The sequence below is a fragment of the Pempheris klunzingeri genome, chromosome 16 (genome assembly GCF_042242105.1).
Source record: "Pempheris klunzingeri isolate RE-2024b chromosome 16, fPemKlu1.hap1, whole genome shotgun sequence".
NCBI classification, from domain to species: Eukaryota; Metazoa; Chordata; class Actinopteri; order Acropomatiformes; family Pempheridae; genus Pempheris; species Pempheris klunzingeri.
In genome coordinates, this window is record NC_092027.1 from 12,072,488 (window position 1) to 12,095,808 (window position 23,321).

At 44.1% G+C, this 23,321-nt stretch overlaps 2 protein-coding genes across 4 annotated transcripts; both read left to right on the forward strand.

The window, feature by feature from the left end:
- The first annotated feature begins 905 nt into the window (after positions 1-905).
- LOC139215905 (receptor-transporting protein 4-like) lies at positions 906-3,856 on the forward strand. The gene is made up of 3 exons (XM_070846943.1): positions 906-1,014; positions 2,740-2,911; positions 3,352-3,856. The coding sequence occupies exons 1-3, from the start codon at positions 999-1,001 to the stop codon at positions 3,695-3,697; spliced, it is 534 nt and encodes a 177-aa protein (XP_070703044.1). The 5' UTR covers positions 906-998; the 3' UTR covers positions 3,698-3,856.
- Positions 3,857-4,928: 1,072 nt separating this feature from the next.
- Positions 4,929-23,291, forward strand: LOC139215372 (ankyrin repeat and IBR domain-containing protein 1-like). 3 transcript variants are annotated; one of them, XM_070846321.1, is made up of 21 exons: positions 4,929-5,138; positions 8,527-8,884; positions 12,339-12,510; positions 12,644-12,775; positions 13,533-13,724; positions 14,864-14,981; positions 15,094-15,314; positions 15,586-15,674; positions 15,766-15,910; positions 16,224-16,384; positions 16,649-16,737; positions 16,983-17,113; positions 17,241-17,375; positions 17,612-17,698; positions 17,827-17,893; positions 18,120-18,265; positions 19,185-19,363; positions 19,534-19,585; positions 19,758-19,814; positions 19,974-20,097; positions 20,467-23,291. In XM_070846321.1, exons 2-21 carry the CDS (start codon positions 8,697-8,699, stop codon positions 21,966-21,968), a joined length of 3,987 nt encoding a protein of 1,328 aa, XP_070702422.1. In that variant the 5' UTR covers positions 4,929-5,138; positions 8,527-8,696; the 3' UTR covers positions 21,969-23,291. The 3 variants fall into 3 exon arrangements, with proteins under 3 accessions (XP_070702422.1, XP_070702423.1, XP_070702424.1); XM_070846322.1 differs by having other exon boundaries at positions 4,929-5,108; XM_070846323.1 differs by lacking the exon at positions 19,758-19,814.
- Positions 23,292-23,321: the final 30 nt, after the last annotated feature.

Here is a 23,321-nt window from a genome sequence, read left to right on the forward strand (position 1 = left end):
TCATCTTAATCATGTTTATTCGGCCAGTTATTGATATGGGCATTGTCATCCATCTATCCAGAGTTGCCTTCACTTCTCTGATCAAAGGGTCAAAGTTTCTTGCAACAGTGGTTTCAACGTCAGGGGTAATTTTAATTCCAAGATACACAAATCCCTCGTATGCATTAATAAACGGGGTTTGTATGATTGGTTTTAGCCTTTCGTCCTTATTTAAAAATAGTATAGAAGATTTTGAGTCGTTTATAGTATATCCAGAGAATCGTCCAAATAATTCAATTTGTTGCATTAAGGCTTGGTATGCTGGTAGACAGCTTTGTTAAAAAAACTATCAAATCATCAGCATATAGAGCCACTCTGTGTTCTTGTTCTCCTAAACGGATGCCAGACAAGTCTGTCTGTGTTCGTATTGCCATAGCCAAGGGTTCTATAGCCAGTATGAATAGCATTGGTGATAGTGGGCATCCCTGGCGCGTGGAGCGTTCTAATGTAATTGGTTTTGAAACTATGTTGTTTGTTAAAATACTGGCCGTGGGTCCTGTATACAAAATCTGAATCCATTTAAGAAAGTTGCAAAAAGTTCCAAATCCGAATCTTGGCAGAACATTAAATAAATATGGCCATTCTATCCTATCGAAGGCCTTTGTCTTGTTTGTTAATCTATTCAGTCAGGTTTGGAGTTCCTCGAGTGATGCAATGTCTGACTATGAACTTTTTATTATCATTTTCATTTTCTGTGGTCAGTAAGGAAAGAAATCCCCCAACATGTATACCAACTTGTTATTAGATTTGGTTGCATGATGCTGCCTCCTCCCCTCATCACAAGGAGCACAATGGATGGAAAATGAAAGTATGATGTTAAGTTTCGTTTTCCAGAGTAAAGGCTGCTGTCAGGTGATGAATAGAGTCCCAGCAGCAGCAGCAGCAGCAGCAGCAGCAGGACAACACATAAACAAGTTGAACGTTGTTTCCTTTCTTCTACCGGAGAGTCATCAAACATCATGAGCAGATCTACAGGTAACAACTCATATTTTTGTGTAGTGCGTTAATATACTGTTTAGTTTGGTGCTTAAAATATATATACTTTGATCCATTTGGTGCCACCTCAGCATTTCTAGTGTTTGTTATTGTTTTATTGATAGCGTTGCTTTTACATTTTCACGCGATGTTAATTCCTACTGTACTTTCCAAAAGGCGAATGTGACTAAAAGAAATCTTTTTGGGGCTCAGAACAATCTCTTTAAAGGTGCAATGTGTAAATTATAGCCATCATTTTAGCTTTACGCATTCAAAAATAATCACCAATGTCACCAAAGTGTGTAGAGATATCTGAATCAACATGTCATAGATGTCAAGTGCTGCAGAGATATGAATTAGCATGCTGACCAGCTGGCCTGTGCTGTCCTTTCATTTAATGCTTTGTCCCTGATGGTTGATACTGAGTTACTGTAGCGTCCCAGATGAAGACATAGTGCCGCCCCAGCTAGTTGCCGTAACTTCCTTCAAACTTCGCTGCATTTTAGTTTCAAGCTGATATTTTTTTGATTTCGATTAAGACCAGCAGACTTTGAACGATCACTTACTTCGTGGCAGCAGGTGGTGTGTCAAAAATACACTCAAAGGCATTGGTAAGGAAGTGTGGTTTCAATTAATTCAATTCAATTCAATCTTTTTATTGTCATATGTACAGATAGAAAGAAGTTTCACCGCACAATTCTGGCTTTGCCCTTTTGCTTTCAATGCAGCTTCAGGATTTAAAAAAAATATAATGATAAATAGATAAATAGAAAAAGAAAGGAGATAAATAAACAGTAGCTATACAAGAAAAGCTATATACAATTCAAGTTATATATACAATTGAAGTAATAAGAGCAGTGGACCTAACACCCGCTGCCCATAGACTCATACAACTACCAGCTAGACCAAACCTGGACCAGCTGCTCCTGGCTAAAGTCCACTGGTGGGAGTGGATTAAATCTATGATTATGACTATGGGAATCAGACTCTGTTTGTGCCCACATCTTTACACAGACCTGATCCACATCTTTACACAGACCTGATCCACATCTTTACACAGACCTGATCCACATCGTTTCACAGACCTGATCCACATCTTTACACAGACCTGGCTCTATTTCTAAACCCTAGATCAGGCTACTGCTCCTGACGGACCACTCGGAGCAGACAGACAACAGGACTTGGTGCAAGTTGATGGACAATTTTCCCCCACATGTCGACCTTTTATTGTGAAGATGAAGACCGTATCATCATCTCTATCCTGTTGTTGTCATTGCAGAAATTTCAGAAATTCCCTACAGAATTATTTCCTGCATACACAGTTCTTATTTTATTCTATATTTATTCCTGAGCTACTCTAAATGTAAGTGTCTTTATAATGAATGCTCTATGTGTGTGTAGCACGAAAGGGATACAACTTTAATTTCGTCGTTCAACCCTGCGTTGTAAATGACAAATACATTAATCTTGAATGAGATGAGGCAACAGCTATACATTTTCAGGACATTACAGGGTGTACTAATGGAGGAGGAGAAATGCTATCCTCCACTTGTGTGGAGCAGGTGGCATAGCTCCATACGTGGCTCCTTTAAGCAGCAGCAGTGTTTGTTATTTCTTTCAGTGTTGTGGCATGGAGACCTATATTTTTCTGACTGTAAAGTGGTAAAGCCTTGACTTTTTTGGCACTGTCTTTTCTCATTGTTTTTTTTGTTTCAATTCATGCAGACTGGACTCCTGGGTTGTGGACGGAGATCTTTACGGAGCTGCTGGATGAAGACAATGAGCTGGACTATGGAGACCAGTGGACTCTCAACTTTAGCTACAGCCAGACAGACACAGTCACCACGGAGGAAAGGAAGAGGGGCTGGAAGATCTGCTGCCACTATGCATACGGAAAGTATGTACTGTATCAAAATGTACAACTTTAAACTACGGACAGAATTAGACATTTAGGTCATGGAAGATGCAAATGTGCTTGTATGAGTGCAGGTCAAATATACAACTTTATCAGAATTTCCTCATGCAACATGTAATATGATCATGAAATTATTTTGTGATGGCGTGAAGGATATGTGCAGGATTAAAACAGTGTCGTTCTGTGGAAAAACCTGGTCCTGCACCCTGGGCAAAGAGGGCAAATCATACTAGTTATTCAGAGGAGCACAGGTTGTGATTTAATCAACAAAGTTATGGGAATACTCACCCTTTTTAGATAGTAATGTTATTCAGACAGCTCATTTCAAAAACATTCACAACTTAAAAGAATAGGAGCTGAGCTGAGATTACCTGAGAAGCTCTGTGTCTCTAACTCCTATTTGCTGTCTTCTCATTTCACAGTTTCCGGTGTGCATCCTGCAGCAAGACCTGGCCCTCAGCGCGGGTGGTGGTGTTGTTCCGCTACCGGCTGCGTGGTGAGCGGGGGACAGTGATCATGCGGCCCTTTGGACAGGCCTGTCGCAGTTGCCAAAACAATGAGTTTGAACTCCCTGGTTTTTCCGAGGATGTGGTAAGAGAGGCCCTGCTCAAGCTGTTCCGCAAAATCCGGAAGAATTGCTACGGAGATGATGATGATGATGACGGTGATGATGGATCAACAAGCTCTGCCAAAGTGTGGACCAAACCTCATGAGGCTTCCCTGTGTCAGGCCTGCATTATGGGCATTTGCTGCCAAGAAGATGAGTAGAAGTGTGTGTCTGTGTGTGTGACATTCTTTGGTACTTTGCACAAGTGTGCTGAGTATTCCCATTTTTTATTCAGCTCTAAATTTGGCTAATTCAGCTAGCTAATTGTGTCAATAATATGCCACGGTATCATTGTTTCTACAGTAGATCTAAGGTGTATCTTTTTGTGGCTGCTAATAAAATCTTTAGTCTGACCATATTTTGTTTTGGTTGTAATGATTATTTAATGGGTTTATGTATGGAGGACAAGTGGTGGAGATTTAATTATCTTCTATACTTCTTTTTTTATTTTGTTCTACATTCCAGACTCAAATATTGTACTTTTTACTCCACAACATCTTTTTAATAGCTCTAATAACCAATCACTTTACAGATTAAGTTTTTACATACCAAACAGAACAACAGCTATAACAACAATCCAATCACCCAAGGGGTTGCTGGATCAGTGATTACGAGCCAAAAATGTTGGGAACTGATGTCATCTCATAATGGCCATTCATTATACACTGTTGCCCATAAAGTTGGAATAAAATGATTTTTTACCTCTTCTCATGAAATGATTGTGACAATGTGATTTATTCCTGATAAATAAAGTGTATATCTTCTCAACTTTATTTATCAAACTCTTCCAAACATATCACAGTGAAACTTAAACCACAATTAACCTTTAACTGTGTATTCAGGCTTTAACAAAATTGGGGGTATTGAACAATTATTTCAACTTCATGGGCAACAGTGTATTTTCACTCTGAGTATATCTTACTTAAAATATTTAAGTAAAAATGTAAAATCAGGTTTCCCTTTAGGGAGTATTCTTACATTGTGGTATTGCTGCTTTTGCTCAGTTACTGGATCTGAATACAGATTACACACAACTACAGGCACAGAAACCGATAAACTATCGATTATAGATAGATAGAGTTTAATATACAGTACATCAGGTACGGCCAACTCTTTATTGAAGTTATATGATTTTAGGGTAAAAACAAATAAATATGAACATCTATTTTAAAGTCAGTTTCCCAAACTTATGAAGTGTATGTCCAAACATAAACGTATTAAAAAGCAGGTAAAATATGATTTTATAACAAGCTAACAGAGAGAACACAATAAACCAAACAAACCACCCAGCCAACCCAGACAGCCGACCAATCAGGTGACCGCTCTCCGTGTGACAGTTGGAGCCGCGCATGCGCAGTCCGCTTTTCTCTCTGGCAGCCACAACAACACAGTGAGGCGCTCCGGTCAGTCTCGCCCCTCCGCGCTCACCAACACCAGCAGCAGCAGCAGCAGCAGCAGCATCGTCCCCGCCGGGTCCGGTGGCAGAGGAGAGGATGGTCCAGCGGAAAATGAGCCGGGGATGCGAATGACAGCGAGAAGATAATGGCCCTCGATTTACGAAGGTTCCCGAAGGTGCGAGTAGTGACCAAGTGAAGCGACCGTGTGAGTACCGTTAAATCGGCGGAGGTTTGGTGGAGGCTAACGTTAACACAGCGCGCTAATGTAAACCTCGGAGGGGGGAGAGCTAGCGTCGGCAGCGGCAGGAGGGTAAGGCTGCCTTGGGTGTTAACATTTTCCCGAGCAGCCGCGGGGGACCCGTTAACACCCGTGGTAAGAGCGGTTTTATCGGGCGAGCTGTGCACCTAACTAACACGGCGGCTCCCCGGCTGTGTCGGTGATTCACACAGACTGTCAGTGTGCCGAACAAAGGAGCTTTAACCGAGGGGCCGCATGGACAGAAACATGCAGAGAGAAGTCGGCTGCTGTTTGTTTTGTGCTCCATTTCGTGCTGACACACTTCTTCAGGGGTAACCACACGAGGTCTGACCTGAATATTTAGCTGATACACGGTGACCTAGCTAATTTTGGTGAATGCCGAAGACGAGTGCATTTGAAGTAACTTGCACTGTTACTCGTTATGTGGCTCTTCCCTGACTTTGGCTCCCTTATATAAGTTTTATGTCTCTGTCTCTGCAATCTGACATTGGTTTACACAGCAATATGATCCACCCATTCTTTGACTGAGGTGTTTGGGGTGATGTGTATTAGCTGACAGTAAGTTTTCATAGCTGTAATGGCACCATGGTGGGTGGTGTTTGTTTTAAAGTCTGCAGTAGTTATTGTATCAGAGCAGTAACTGTGGGTCTGACTTTAAGGTGCTGGCAGGTAGGGCTAAAATGCTGTGTTGTGAGTTTATGACCAATCATAGCTGGACTGTCATACATATCAGTGTATTATTGATATCTTGATATCAATAAGTCACCACCTCTGGAGGGACTGCTACCGGTAATTCTTTTAATTAGCTCTAAAAGGATTAGTCAAAAGCAATTTCAGTCTCAAAAGTGTGGATTTGCTGCTTTTCTCTGAAACTGGATGTCTTTGGGTTTTGAATGGTTGCTCAAGCAGAGCAAGGCTTTTTTAGACATCATCTTTGGCTTAAGGACATTTCATTGACCAAACAAGTAAGACGGTTTGAAAGTAATTGTTGTTCTTCTACAAGAAGAAATGGACATTTACACCATTAATCTGACTAAATCTATTTTCTTGATCACTTTGTGCCAGAAAACGCTGCCCAACACAGTTCAAATGTCTTGATATGTTCAACCAGCAGGCCAAAGATTGTCAATTTTAAATGACATAAACAAAGACAAGCAGCAAATCTTAATGATTGGTGTTGTTGCTTGGAAAGTTATTGAATAGCTGCAGATTGATTTTTCTGTCTTCTGTGTTATTGACAAACCATTTAAGCTCTAACCCCTTGTGTGTAATATATATATATAAATATATATATATATATATAAATAAAGAAAAGCACTGAAACAGTCACAACCAAAATATCATTATAAACTGTGGCATTTCTTGTAAAACTTTGTGATGTTTCATGGATGTATTGCTGGCTGGGTTTACAAGAAACCAAGAGGGCAGTGACTCAAGTTCTTGTCAATGGGGTTCATCAGACAGGATTTCCAGACAAGATTCATGTGTTTGGGATTCTTGAGCTCATGAGTCATAAAGTCTGGATTATCACATTGCCTAAAATGGAGAATACCATATGCATTAGAGGCCTGCTTTGTGTAGACCTGTGATATAAGTGTAACTTAAAATTGTTCAGTTTTAAACATACTTTTGTCCCTGGCTGGATTTAAGGCTAATAGGAAGATTGTCTTGTCAGCAAGGAGTGAAACACTTCCTCAGCCTCCCTCCACCTGACCACTGAATGACATGTAGGCTCAAAGAGCTTTCGTAATAGTGGGTAATTGCACCGTCACTGCCAAGTGCAAATAGCCTGCTACTTGCGATCCCTGAAATTCCAAAGTTCCTCCATGTCCCGACTTCCTGTCCTTATTTAGTATGAGAGACAGAGAGAGACTGGTGGAGATACACAGAGAAGTGAAGTGAACTGGAAGTAAACCAGGGTGCACAAAACAGAGAGCCAAGCAGACAGACTGACCTATTAACTATAGTTACCCCCCCTCCAGATACACACACACACGGACACACACGGACACACACGGACACACAAGGTCCGGTCTACTGCATGCATCACAGGAGCAGAACTTATAAGATGCTGGTTATTATTCGCCAGTGGTGGCAGCTTCTGCACAGCCTGTATGTCTCCGTCTGTCAGTGTGTGTTTTCCCTGTCTGTGTCCCTGTCTGTCACTGCATAGAAATGGGAGGCATAAGAGGGGAGGCAGCCAGCCACGTTATTCAAATGTTCCAGAGCCCGGCCAGCCAGCGGCCAACTGTAGCCGGGCTAAAAGAGGCTCTTTGTGAGGGCCAGACAGATGGCCATAGAATGAAGACTGTAATGATACCCTCAACGGCCCAATACACACACAGACACATGCACTCACATACAGACTGCACTCATTACGGCATGTATTGGCGTGTGTTTGTGTGTCGAAGTCAGGACAAACTGTGTATGTGTTTCTGTGTGTGTGAGAGAGCGAAAGACGGAGAGGTGGGAAGGATGAGGAAGGAAATCAAGCAGAACACATTGATGAAATGGTGATTATGTACAATATGTGACAAGAAAGACTGTTTGCTTGTTTCCCATATCTGTTCTTTTTCACTACACTGTTATTACTCTTGTTTTATTATATTTTGTGATATTGAAAATTCTTGTCATGCCAATGAAGAAAAGTGAAAATTGAGAGGAAGATAATGAAATGATCACGGTAACTTGTAATCTACAGGAGGTTTATAAGCTGTTGCTGGGAGAGTAAACTGTCGCAGCCATAGCTGTGATTCTTTGGTTTAGCGCCTGAGAGGGAAAGTAAAACTGGTTTTGGCCCAGGGTATTAGTGCTGCATGGTTTAACACACACTCAGACTCTCATATCTCCAGTAGCAGACAAGCATGTAAACAGCCCTAAAATATGCAAATTCCTCACAAATGCAGGCTAACTGGACTGGCAGTGGCCAGCTGTGGTAATATTGACCATGCCTTTCATCAACTGACTAACAAATCGATGGCTTGGATATCATTAACCTTCCCCTCTCGCCTGCCCTCTTTATAATCATCTCTCTGTCTTTCTAGCTTCTTTCTCTTGTCCCTCCATTTTTCCTTCTATTTCCGGTAAGATAACATCCTCGCTGCAGCACATCAACTGATCGATGGATGGACTGATTGATTGAGCGGCTCTCTGTGTCTCTTGTGTTCTATCTGTCTCCTTACTTCTTCACTGTCCGACATTCTTTTCTCCCCTTTATCCTAGCTTCACCAGCCTTTTTCCCCACATTTATTCAAATTCTTTCCTCTTCTCACATCCCTCTGTCCACCATCCTTTTCCTTTAATCAATCTTCCCCTCTTTCTGTTTAACTTACAGGGCAGGAAAACACTGAGCCATGTTGCTCTAAGTTGTGACCTGTGGTGAACGGGGGAGGAGGAAGAAGAGGAGGAGGAGGAGGAGGAGGAGGAGGGAGGCGCAGGCAGGTAGACAGGCAGACAGGCATCAGCCAGAGCTCCCATTAGGTGGCCCTTTGCAAGCTTGAAGCCATGGGCAACACAGCCACTAAGTTTCGCAAGGCCCTGGTGGGTGGAGACGAGGCCCTGGCCTGGCAGCTGTATGAGGGCAACCCTCAGTTCAGGGACGGCTTGGACCCGAATGCATCGTACGGAGAGCAGTACCAGCACAATACGCCCCTGCACTATGTCTGCCGCCACGCCATGACGCGTCTCCTCAGGTAAAAAACATGTTTTTCTGGTTTTGATTTGGTTGAGAATGTCAGAGATGCTTTGATTGAATCAGACAGTCATTTTTGAGGCTGCGGCTTGTCGTGTTGTTAAGCAGTTATCCAGTACAGTTACAAAGGCAGTTATGCAAGTGAGTCATATTAAATTGAATAACAATTAGCCGCATGTCAGCTTTAATAGATTTCAGAGTCACCATTTTCGTAATTGTGCTTTTAAGGCAAGTAATATGACTCCGCAGATAGTCGCAAATACTGTCAAATTATGTAAATGATGTTACAAGGTAAAAAGTCTCATTGACATATGTTAGACACAGAAAAAGTGCATTAGCCATGAGGAACATTGGCAATCAGGTGCAGTTAGACCCAACCAACACTGATTAACAAAATGGCAAATCACAGCCTCAAAATTGGCCAATTATTGCAATAAGCAACCAGGAGAGTCTCAACAAAAAAGCAAACATGAAAGGGACACTTCACCAATATTAAACATGAAATTCAGTGTTCTTGTCATGAGGAGTGCTACTCAGCCTGCAAAAACAGCTGTACACTGGTCTGCTGTGGTTCTGGAGGAGGCTCTCTGTAGTCTGAGTAAACAACGCTATGATGCCGTCAGAGTTATACTCAAATTTATATCAAAGCATGTGTTACAAACTCAGGACGCAGAGTTTGTAATCCCGCATTTGTTTAGACCTGGCCATGTCTTGAGCAGAGAGGGTCTAATGAAAAACACTAGTAGCACTGGGGACTAAAAGTCAGGATACTTCTGCCTCTGCTGTGTAGATGATGTTGACCGTTATTTTTAATCTCTTTCTTGCGAGTCCTTGAACTCGGTGAAAGTGCAGTTTTCAATCATTGCAGGGCCACTTTAGGCATGTGAACACATTTGAATTCACTGCGTGGTTACTGTGCTGTAAGGACTTTCTTTGCATGCATACTTGGTGTAAACAGGTGTACACACATGTACCAGCACCCTTCCCTTGGATAATGTCTCAAGAGGAAGAATAAAGGGGGAGTCACTGAGTCTGACACAACCTAAAAGCAAGGGGTCAAACTAAAGAAAAACAAAAAACAGAGAGAGCGAGACACCAGTGTGTCTTTTTACCCCCTGCAGGGATAATCAGGCTGCTGGCCATGACCAAGACAGCTGATTCAATGACTCAAAAGCGGTCCTCACCTCCTCCTCCTCCTCCCCCCCCCCCCTCCTCCCCCTTCTCCTCCTTGCACTCTTCCTCTCTCTTGCCCTTTCTTTCCATGATTATAGGGGGGAGGTCAGAGGAAGCTGTTTGAAAAGGCCAGTCAATTATCTGTGCATCTGCATGTGTGCACACACCACATATGTGTGTGTGTGTGTGTGTGCGTTATAAGGGGGGGAAACTGTGACTCCACAACTGCTTAATGTGTCCGAGTCTGTGAATGTAACACAGTGAATCACGGTGTGCTATTTGTGTCCCTTCCCACTAACCTATAATGGACCAGAGAGGCGTGCTGAACGCAGCGCTCTGCTCCTGATAAGTATCAGAGGAAATGCTTCTTTGTTCCAAGAGCTCGATTGGACAGAGGCAAGCAGATAGACGACCGAGAAATCTCAGACAAAATAAAGACTCACAGAGGACAAGCGTGGGATGGTAGATGCAGAGTCTGTTTTTTAGATTATTTTTAACATGTGTCTGCTTCATGTTTATTCTCCTCTAGTTGCCTCCATGGGTTGGATTGGCTAGTAACCCCATGAGATGTGCAAACTGCGAAATCACAAGTAGACCGATTACTGGAAAAAATGGGGTGTAGTTCAGGAAGTGTAACCCTTCCCCCCACAACAACAGAACACAGTCTCAGAAAAATGTAAATAACAACTGTGACTTTGTTACTTATTGTGGACAACTGATTTTCTGTTGTTTGGAGAAGGCCAAGATGTACAGCAGATTTATTTGTCAGCATAAAACAACTATCTTCACGCTATAGGGCGTGTTTGGTTCTTTTTTGGTCACACACGACAAGCGAACTCAAAATTTTAGAGTTAATTGTACCCCCCCTTTGAGGTCTCCTGTTGTCATCGAATCGCCATACGGTCTGAACAGCTTTGGTGCTCCACAACTGCGGCAAAACATGTGCCCCAAGTGGCCTGTTGTTTCTAGTAGACTGATATTAGTGCCATCCATCCTCAACATGGGTCTTTGTGGGTGTGTGTGTAGAAGTGGGGGGTGCTGGGTTGTAGTTGAGAGGGGAATAATTAGTGATTATTGCTGTGTGGGTGAATTGGCAGTGCACTGTCATTAGTGGGAGGCTGCAGGGGTTTGTGGCTGACAGGATAAAAAGGTCAAAAGTGGAAGAGCCGGACAGCAGTGGAAGAATAGGCTGAAAGGCTGCACAATAAGGAAACATTCAAACACTAATTCAATAGTGGCTGCCGCTGTGCCCAAATTGCAGACGGAGCAGAGAGGGAGAGGTTTTACAACATTTTTTGTATGTATTCAATCAGTGGAAATCCAATGACATCCTATTATTTTCTTCTGTTTTGTTGAATTTGCATTAGTGAGAGGGCTTCTTTCAATTGCACCGCTATTCATGTTATACCACTGAGTAAAAACAGAAACCGAGTTTTGTCCACAGTTTAATATGCAGCCACCATAGGGTAATGTAGAAAACTATGTCAAATGGGAGAAAGACAATAGACAATGCAAAAGGGGCATTGTGAGGGGGTGGGGGTGGGGGGGGACAAGTTTAGGATACAACAAGGAGAGATGGAAGTTTTAATGGAAACGCAGAAAGAAACCAGAAAGAGGAAAAAACAGAACAGGTGGAGCCAAATGAAAGAGCAGAACGCTAATCAGTAAATGGAGGTTTTGACAGACAAAGAGCAGAGAAACTATTTACTAAACAGAACTGCAACCACAGCCTGACTTCCAGTGCAACTGGCACATCCATCATCGTGTGTGTGTGTGTGTGTGTGTGTGTGTGTGTGTGTGTGTGTGTGTGTGTGTGTGTGTGTGTGTGTGTGTGTGTGTGTGTGTGTGTGTGTGTGTGTGTGTGTGTGTGTGTGTGTGTGTGTGTGTGTGTGTGTGTGTGTGTGTGTGTGTGTGTGTGTGTGTATACACCCGCCAGCCAGCATGTCCATTATCTCAGAGATGTTAAACAGAAGTAGTCAATATTCTGCCATCTCTCTTCTCCTCCCTCTCTTTGCTCCTCTTCTTACCCACCAGCACTCATCTCACAATCCACCTCACCATCATACTTTATCCTCATGTCATCTCCACTCATCCCTCCATCTACCCCCTCCTCCACATATGTCTCTCTTAAGTATGCTTCACTCTGCGTCTGATTTAAGCTGTCTTCGCGTTACAGCTCTTTCTTCTCTTTCCATCTCACTTCTGAGCTCCTCTGAATTTGTTTTGTCCTTATTCCTCCTTCTGTTCTGTTCAATCCCTTCGCTCTCTCCTGCATCGTATAGGTCCTTCCTGTTCAGTAAAGAGGGGAACCCCAACAAGCGCAATGTCCACAACGAAACGTGCCTCCACGTGCTGTGCCAAGGCCCGCAGATCCTGCTGCTGTCAGAGGGAGCGCTGTCGCCACGACTGGCCCGACCCCAGAGGGACGAGCAGCGTCGTGCAGACTGCCTGCAGGTACAAACACCTAGAGAGAGTAGTTCAGAGTACAAGCTCGCATAAAAAAGTGTATTGTGTAGTTGTTGCCTTCGACAAAGTTGACTTACAAATAATGTTGTGGTTGTGCGTTTGTGGGTTTCCCCGTTGCCAGATGATCCTGAGCTGGACCGGAGCCAGGCTGGAGGGAGGCCAGTATGAGAAGGCCAATGTCAATGCCACCGACAATCACCACAGCACCTGTCTGCACTATGCCGCCGCCGCAGGCATGAAGAGCTGCGTGGAGGTGAGCGCGCCAACCACCAAACTCACCCGAGGATGAACTTTTGTTTTCTGCATGGCAGATCTATCTGTGAGGCTGGATTTTACAGCCAGTAAAATCTGTAGACAATATTATGCCAGCCCTTGAAGCAGGAGCATCTGCTTTGTGTTTTATTACTGTCAGATCCAAGTAGTGCTTCCTCTCTTGATTTTCATGTTTGTTTGTTTTTTCAGTTTAGGAATTAGGAAGTAAATCCAATTCTTGAATCGAAAGAAAGGCTAAATTCATATTACGGGCAGACTGGGGGAAAAATAACCCAGATATCATGTTTTCAGATAAGACGTTTGAACACATTTCTCTTCACCTCTTCAATCCCACTCCTTTTCCCCGCTTCTATTCACCTCTTTCATAACTAAAATCTGTCCACACCTCATCTTTCTCCATTTTACTAAACATCCTATTGACTTTTGTTGTGTTTGCTCCCTTGCCATTTCTTTTTTTTTTTCTCCCTCTCCCTTTGTTGTCACTGTCTACTTCCCTTTCTCATATTTCTTTTCCATTTTTACAATCACATCTTTGTTTTCTCTTTCTCTCCTCTCTCCTTCCTCCTGTTTTCTCTTTGTCTGCTCCACTTGCTCTTGCCTCTCGCTTCCTTTGTTGTCTTTTGTTGCAAGTTCCTTCAATTTCTTGTTCCTCTCCATTATCCATTCCTGTCTTTTTTTTTTTTTCTTCTCCCATTCCTTTTGTTCTCCCCTCTCTCCCTCCTCGTCCCTCCCTATAGCTGCTAATCCAGAGCGAGGCGGACCTTTTTGTGGAGGACGAGGACAAGTTGACGCCATGTGACCATGCCGAGCGGCATCACCACACCGAGCTGGCCCTCAGCCTGGAGTCACAGATGGTTTTCTCCTCCTCTTCAGCTCAGCAGTCAAACACAGACACACATGGCGAAACCAACCTGCTGCAATATAAGGAGGTGAGACCACAGTTATGAGATCTGGGAGTTTCTTGCTGGCCGAACTCTTAAAATTAATGTGCTATTTTTATGTTGTTTCAAGTGAACGCATCTCAGTAGGTCAGTGTTGCAACTTTGAAACAATGAGTCCTCTGTTTTACTGGTGATGTAACTTTTCTGATTTCTGTTTTGCTATTTTACGTAGAATGATTTTATAATGATAATTCAGGTATTTATCATGCTAATTTCATCTTTACTCTCTTTACAACAAGGACCACAATGGACGGTTGTGACTATGTTAGTGTTAATGTTCCCCCCCATCATGTCAAATACACTAATCTTAAATCTATGTCAGGTGGCTACAATTTCATGTAGAAAAAGCCAAGAATATTAAAATTAATTAAATTTAAACTTTTAAGGTCACGGAAGCTGTTCTAAATAGTCATGATAAAACTATGTGTGCCAGGCATCAGCTTGTGTTTACAGAGGGAAATGTGATACAGGCATAACTATTAACACAGTTAACACCTGCTGTTTCTTAAACACTCTCACATACGGAGAAGCAGATAGAAAAAATCATGTGAAGATGTAAAGGTAGATGATAGCACTTCTCAAAGACTCAGAGCCTGATTCTTACCATTCTTACCATTCACCTTCAAATGTCACCAATTTGTTGTCAATATATCTTCTTTTTCTCACAAAGTTATCTCATCACAACTTGCACTGCTTTCTACCAGTCTAGCGGTACAACTATACACATGTACACACGCCGTCTCGTGTTTCTCGGGGTTCTAGTCAAATAGAGGGCGCCAGCACAGGCTTCCAGCAGCGGCTGCTGCCAACTGATAGCGGTTTGATCTTACATCCTGCAGCCAAATCTATGCTAATACTTAATCTCTTTTCCACCACCACCAACCCCTGCTCTCTGTCCTTTTTCATTTTTCTTACACTATCTTTTTCATTTCCTCAAACATATCTCAATCTCATACTTTTCTCATTTTTGCTAAATAACGTTGTCCTCTTTCTCTGTCTGTCTTAACATTTCTTGGCCTCACCTTCCCTTTCTCTACCTCATCACTTCCTCTTTCTGTCTTTCATTTCTCCCTCCTCCGTTTCTCTGTCTGTATCCTCCTAACATTTCTCCCACTCTATCCTTTCAGCCCTATGAGGGACTGAAGCTTCAGGACCTGCGCAGGCTGAAGGACATGTTGATCGTAGAGACGGCAGACATGCTGCAAGCCCCCCTCTTCACTGCTGAGGCCTTGCTCCGGGCGCATGGTGCGTGTTTGTCTGTCATTCACTAGACCTTCACAAACCCTCACAGCACCATTGTGTTTGCAACGTTTAGAGAAAATTCAAAACTCGAAACTAATGTGTGCAACCTCTCTAGACTGGGACAGAGAAAAGCTCCTGGAAGCCTGGATGTCAGACGCTGAGGGCTGCTGCCAGCGCTCAGGTGTGGCCATGCCCACCCCGCCACCCAGCGGATACAATGCCTGGGACACCCTACCCTCACCCCGCACTCCCAGGACCCCACGCTCACCCCTCACGCTCACCCTCACCTCCCCAACCGACAGCTGCCTCACACCTGGAGAGGAGAGCCTGTCAATGGTAAGGAGTGACCTTTTTATCTGGCATCAGTGTTTAAATTAACTCTTGAAAATCTAATACAATGACTGTGGTAATCGTGACTTTTATTGGTTTGCTTCATATTTTACAGACATTGATGTCATTTTGTCCATTCCCTCCCTGTGTGGCATTATGAATAAAAATATCAGCATATACAGTATATTGTAATTTGTTAGGTACTATTGAGGCACTGTTAAGTGCCAGGTAACCTCTGAATATTATGTGATGTGTTTTATCCTCTGTCTCCGTGCAGTGTGGAATCTGTCTCTGCTCTATCTCGGTGTTTGAGGATCCAGTGGACGTGTCCTGTGGACACGAGTTCTGCCGAGCTTGCTGGGAAGGGTACGCGCCTGTGTTTGTTTGTGTAAATGTTCCTGCATATTTCAGTATGTTTAAACATTTATGCATCAATTTTCCTGTGTGTTTTTCTCAGGTTCCTCAATGTAAAGATTCAGGAGGGGGACGCACACAATATCTTCTGCCCGGCCTATGAGTGCTACCAGTTGGTGCCGGTGCATGTGATCGAGAGTGTGGTCTCTAGAGAGATGGACCAGAGATATCTACAGTTTGACATCAAGGTAATAAAAAAAACATACAGATGCAGTATATTGATTCTCGTGACGACTCACCACAGCTAAAGGAGTGCTTTTCTGCCAACTGTAAATTTAAGTCGTGTGTTTCTGATATATGTCCATTTTTTGGTGCCAAAGATAATGAAATTTTCTTACTTTCTGTGTGTTATTCCTGTATTGTGTTCACTTCTGCTCTTTGCATTCCCTCCTGTCTTCTGTCCTGTTCTTCCTCTTTTGCTTCTATATCCTCTCTCATTAATCTGTGTCTTCTGTTTCTCTCCCATCTGTCTCCCCCCTCCTCCCTCTCTCCCTATTGCAGGCATTTGTGGAGAACAATCCTGCCATCCGCTGGTGTCCTGCTGCCCGTTGTGAGCGGGCTGTGCGGCTCACCCGACCAGGCCCCGGGGACAGTGACTCACAGAGTTTCCCCCTGCTGCCCTCCCCAGCTGTCGATTGTGGAAAGGGTCACCTGTTCTGCTGGTAGACATCATCATTTTTCAGCCATATGCACACGTACATCACTACATAAATACAAACATTTAACACACAAAAGTGACCTGAAAACTTAGACGAGGCAACTATTATTTTTAACTACATGTTTGTTTCAAATGAAATTTTCTGTACCTTCTTCTTACTTTTATTGTCCAGCTCCTCTTTCTAGTAATGAGTGACTGTTGTAATGTTGCTTTAGTCTCATTGTACTCTCACTAATCTCACCTAATTCTCAACCTTCCCTGTCTGCAGGGAGTGCCTTGGAGAGGCCCATGAGCCATGTGACTGTGAGATGTGGAGGAACTGGCTCCAGAAAGTCACAGAGATGAAGCCTGAGGAGCGTAAGTCTCTTCTTGTATTGAGGGTCATTTAGCTGCAACTCAATCAGCTGGTGCCACAATGAGGCAGATAACAGAAGCTGTCATGACTGCCTACCTGGATGTTTCTAATATATTATTATAACTAGTGGCAGGTGTTCAGGTTATTGATCTTTGCCAAAGTCGTGTGCTGGAGGGGTGTATCTGTGGGGCAGGTGCTGGATAATTGAGATATTGCTAATGTGTTTGTTTGTTCGGGCTGTCAACAGTGGCAGGTGTGAGCGAGGCCTATGAGGATGCTGCTAACTGCCTGTGGCTGCTGACCAACTCCAAACCGTGTGCCAACTGCAAGTCACCCATTCAGAAGAATGAGGGCTGCAACCATATGCAGTGTGCCAAGGTATACACATTATTCTCTGTCAGATGTGTGTCAACATTTATATAGAAAATGAGTTGTGGCCACTGACTTTTATTCATTTTATGCTGTGTTTTGATTAGAAATATGACACTCTGCTCCCTCTCTGCAGTGTAAGTATGACTTCTGTTGGATCTGTCTGGAGGAGTGGAAGAAGCACAGCTCATCAACAGGAGGCTACTATCGCTGTACTCGCTATGAGGTTATCCAACAGCTAGAGGAGCAGTCCAAGGAGATGACTGTAGAGGTATAAACACACACACACACACACGCTCACTCAAAAAACAAACGCAGAATACACACTCTCGCTGAATATATCCACACAATCACTCACGTACTTGCTCACATTTCCACCTGCAAGAACCTCTCAGTCACCTGTCGGATGATTCATGATTGATGCACGTGTTCACATGACCTACAGCATTTTATGTGCACACGCACTGACACATGCACTGAATGAAATAGAGCTGCATTTTTTTACAGGCAGAAAAGAAGCACAAAAGTTTTCAGGAGCTGGACCGTTTCATGCACTATTATACTCGCTTCAAGAACCATGAACACAGTTATAAGGTAAATATTACCTATGCGTACACATGCATTTGTAGCAATGCAAAGTTCGCCTGAATTTCTAAAATGCTTCTTGAGACATTTGTTACAATCTGATAATCTGATGTGTAATTTCTCTTCACGTCTGTTAGTTGGAGCAGAAACTGCTGAAAACGGCTAAAGAGAAGATGGAGCAGCTCAGCAGAGCCTTCATTTGTCGTAAGTCTGTCTTATACTGAACTCAGCCTGTTGTTAGTCAGCTGTGTGTTTTACATGTTTTTACATGCGTTAATCCTATCTGCACTATAACACGGGCTGGCCTTTCTGCTACAGGAGGCCGTCAAAGACTTTTGAGTGTTTTATTATGCTCAACAATACAGAAGATTGAGACTACACCCAGTTTTTACTCCGCTGGCTTTTTGTGTGTTTGTCCTCTCGTTTCCAGGTGAAGGCACCCCTCCAGACACACGGTTCATAGAGGACGGCGTGTGTGAGCTGCTGAAGACGCGACGTGTACTGAAGTGCTCTTACCCATACGGCTTCTTCCTGCAGCAAGGCAGCACCCAGAAAGAGATATTTGAACTCATGCAGGTAATCTAATACATATCTGTGACATGCAGGCGTCCTCTGTAAGAACAAGACTAACAACTTTAAAGCCCCTCCAGTGATCCCTACAGACTGCTGTGTTCATTAGACCACATGGGGCTAAACTGGTTTGAACAAACGGAGAGCTGTTAGTAAAAACTGTGACTATTGAGGTTTTGTATTTCTAAGATACAAATTGGCATTTTGCCCCGAGGGTGAAGCTAGATGACAGGTCAGGGGGTCAACAAAAGACAATGAAATCATTCTCATCCTCTCAGGACCGTGAATATGGCTTGTAGTTTATTCAGATACTATGTTGTTGTCTGTCGTCGTTAGATACAAAATACCCTGCACATCATGGGTTTCTTTTCATTCTCTTAATGTTCCTCAGACACAAAGCTCCATTTAACACACCACTTTTCATAATATGTTAAGATTTGACCTGAATTCCAAAGTGTTGGTGCATCGTATAATCTGTTTGGTATAAAGTTCACTGCTTCTGTTTAACTAATGTTTTGTATTCTCATTACAAAGCACTAATCTACTGTTAAGGAAACAAGATTTTTGACTTTGTAAGATAATTACCTCACATTCTCTGATAAGATGGCTCACTTGTGGTAACTTGTGTAATATTTGTTTTGTCATACAGGGTGTTGAGATTGTAGTGATTGATATTAACTCAACTTAAGCAGTGCAGAGCCTCGGAGAAATGTCTGAACTACCAGAGGTTTATTTTGAGCTTAGACACTTTCAGAACAGACTTAAAATTGGATGTCTGGATGTTGGAAGTCTCCTGTGAGATCTCAGCTCATGTCTTATCTGTAGTAGGAGTTAAATACAAGTCGCAAATCCCTTTTTTAAATTTGAATTTCTAATCTCTGAGCAGAAGGCAGGAAGTCAACATGTCACCTCTGTTTCTTCTCAGACTGATCTCGAGATGGTAGTGGAGGATCTGGCTCAGAAGGTCAACCGGCCGTACCTGAGGACGCCCTGCCACAAGATAATCAGCGCGGCCCGTCTGGTGCAGCAGAAGAGGCAAGAATTCCTGGCATCAGTGGCCCGTGGCGTCGCTCCCAATGATTCTCCTGAGCCTCCCCGCAGGAAGTATGGACAAACCTGATCACGCATACTCGTACAGTACAAGTTTTGTGCACTTCTTCATCCCTCCAAAGGGCAGGGATGAAGAAGACAAAGTAAAGGTATCAAAACTGAATGTTAATGTAAAGTTATCTGCGTCATGTTAGCAAACATTCTTGTGTTTGTGTTTGTTACAGTTACCCTGGAGGATCATGGGACTGGGAGTACCTTGGCTTTGCCTCCCCTGAGGTACAGAAAATCCTCTTGTCACACCAAACACTGAAACACTAACTTTTTTTGTTCAGCTAACGTTTCGGTTCATGCCCAGCTAATGCTATTCCCTTAACCTGCGCTTAGTGACCTAAGTCATCTAATGCATGACTACGGCTGCAGCTGACGTAGTTTGCTTGTGTGTGTTAAGATGGGGAGTCGTCACTCTGTACTGGGAGCAGGAGATCAGAGAGACAGACAGTCGCAGGTAATGCATCATAGCTCCTGGCATTTTGTGCATACGCATGGGCTTGATTCTGTTTTCTGTGCTTAAGATTTTGAACCTGCTCAATATAAAATAGACATATAGTGAACGCAGCTTTTAGAGTTGGCATTGTAATAACCCACCTTTAATCACTCTACACAGGATTATGCTGACATCCAGTACCGTCGCAGACACAGGCCACGGCGCAGAGGAGACATGCTGAGTCTGCATAACCTCAGAAGCAGCAGCAACACACCAGAGACCAGCAGGAGGAGTGACAACACAGGTCTGGCAAACATGCTAATGGACTATATAATATGCTTGTGTAAAGCCAATGTTTTATACATTCTATAGAACTCAACAAACGCTGCACTGTACAGGTAACATTTACGTATAGCACCGTATACAGCAGACAACAGATTTTTTTATAGCAATAAATTTGCACAAACTTTTGATCTTAATCCAGCTCTGTTCTTTGCCTCCACCTATAAATTTTGACCTGGCACTAAGGCAGACAACCAGCAAATGGGATTTTAAGTTATTGCTCCATATATCTGTTCTGGTGGAAGCACACAGGGGCATTGATCACTAGGATCAATGGGCAGTCAAGCTATACAAAGCCCCCCTTGTAGTAATGCGACATTTTGTGTTCCAGAAGGTCCAGAGAGAAGTGAGGGCCGCAGAAGAGCGCTGGGCTCGCTGGATGAAGATGACCCAAACATCCTACTGGCCATTCAGCTGTCCCTTCAGGAGTCCCGCAGAGAGCGAGGCCTGGAGGGAGGGATGGAGGGGAGAGTGGAGCTGGAGCGTGGACTGGACAGAGGGCAGGAGAGGAGGCCAGGTCCCGCTGGAGACCTGGGTGATGTTGCTTTGCACTCTCTCAACTCAGACGGTCCTCCAGGAGCCAGAGGCTCCTCCTTCCCCACTTCTCTCCTGGATCCCCCTCGGCCCCCAAACAGGACAGACTCCACCCCCCAGCCTCCCACATCGAGCTCCCTCCCGCTGCCTCCCCTCCCTCCCCCGCCTCCCTCCCTCAGTGCAGAGCTGCTGGAGCTGGGAGACAGCCTTATGAAACTGGGGAACATAACCACTCCTTATGACCTGGACGCGCACACACAGGAGCAGCTCTGCTCACACCACACATACAACCACAGCACACTCACCGCTCCCTACACCAGTGAACCCGCTTACAGCGACTGCAGCCATAGACAAGACCAGAATGCACTCATCACTCCATTCGACCATATCACCATCACAGATCCTCGCTATGACAGCAAAGAGCAGAGTTACTGCCACTCCAGCGGTTATTTGGCTGAGGCTGAACACACTGCCTCCTGCGCACTTGAACGCACCCAAAACCCCACCCATCCTAGTCCATATAACCGGGAACACGCTGCCACGTATGACGGCACCCCAAAACCAGACAGCTCTTACAACCCCTGCCCAGAACACAGTAGCTCTTACACTCAGGAGCGTCCTGCCGCCTACGCTCTTGAACGCCCACCCAAAACAGACCCCCAGCCCCCTGCCCAGTTGTGCCTCCCGTCTCCAGAGCTCGAGCCGGAGCTGCTGCTTTCACCGGTGATCCCCCCGGGGGGCCCTTTCACCCCTAGCGACCCTCAGAGTCTGGAGGCCCTGGACCCCACAGCCAGTGCCCAGCTGCTGGACAACATAATGGCCTGGTTTAACAACAACATCAACCCCCAGAACAACCCCCAGAGCCTGGCCCTCATCCCCTCCCCACCCACCACAGAAACCGACTCCTCCCCTGACACACACACTGAGACTGAGTCTGAGGGCCAGACCTCCAGGGACGTTACCCCCGCCCCGATCTGGCAGCCCCTGGAGGGCAAGCCAGAAGAGGACGGAGGGTCGGCGAGTCCCCGTCTAGGTGCTGCGAGCGCAGAGGACCCGAAGGCGTTGAGGCCCAGCACTCTGGACCTGGAAAACAGAGAGGCTGACGAGGAGAGTGTGGATGCAGGGTGTGTGGCTGACCTGTCGCTGGACGAAGCGCACACACACCCGTGCTCACACTCCCAACGTGGAAACAGTCCCGCACACACTGCCCCGGCCACAGAGAGAGACTTAGACCTCATCCTTCAGTTAGAGGGCGACCAATCACCTGAGGAGTGGGAGGAACAAGTACACCTGGTGTGACTGTGACAGAACGATGTGGACAGGGAAGTTTGAGCCAAATACAAGAAGAGAGAGGAGAGAGAGTATGAAAGAGGAAAGAATCACAGACTGGGAACACTAGAAAGAAGCACTGATGGAAAAATATAAGATAGAACAGTGATGCCTCAATGAAAGATGTAGGTCTTTGGGAGTTGAGCGTTTACTGTGTGTATTATACTGTATCTAGAGAGGACATAAAACCCTGCGGACTTTGTCCAGTAAAGATGATGTCATACGCAGTTTAATTTTTTTTTTTTTTTGAAGTGCTTTTGTCTGCTCTAAAAACAGACAAACTATTCTTGGACAAAAATGAGTGTTTAAAACAGAGTACATCGATGGAAAGCTACTGATATCATAACACATAAAATGCTGCACAAGTTTTTATTTGATTTTATTTTATTTATTCCCTCCCCTCTGTATATTTGTCTCCTCAGTTTGTCCAGGGTGAAGCTTTGGTGCTGATCATGCTAAAATCCAGACTTGCCTCATGCATCCACACTTGATTACCACACTGACCCAACCACGAGCCGGTTCAGAGCTCCTAGAGCCAAATATGATGAGAAGCGTAGGCTTGGAGCATGTTTAGCGTACTGTACAATCAGAGGGCCTAATTCTGACTTTTGGACCTTCATGCACACTGTGCCTGCTTTGTTAGAAAGCCAAGACACTGCTGATCGTTCCCTTTGTTTGGCTGCAGAGAACGGTGACACTACAACATGCTTATCTGGATTTTATGAGAGCGGTAATTCTGTTGTAATTCTCCAGTGATCACAGCAGAGAAGCTGTCTTGTCCCTGTGCACAGGGGTCAGTCAGAAGTCAGTCTCAGATCTAGAGCAGCGCCCTTTAGAGTCAGAGGGAACTCGGTGTCTTGCTGAAAGGCACTTTAGCATCATGTGATGGGTGCTGTTTGTCAGGGGGACTTGAACCCTCTGTTTTCCCTGCGCTCTTGCACCACTCTGCCACCCAATCCCAATGTTGCTATATTGAACAGTTGCTTTGGCTCAGTTTCAATGTGCAAAGGTATCAGAGCATTACAGCACTGTGTTCATCTGTGAGTTTTAATCACTAATGTAGTTTAAAATAAAACAGCTTTTGCCAAATAACAGTAAAAACAGTACTTCTCATCAAAACAAAGAATTCAGTGGTCAATTTCCTCAAGATTATTCAAATAGGAATGATAAATATAATGTGTAACTTATGTAGAAGTCAGTATGACATTGGAATAATGTAGAGTAAGACTGACATTTGGTGTTTTATTCAACAATACTAATAATACATTACTATGTTTATATAACCTTTTAGAAAAGTGATTTTTAAAACGTGATTCACATGAA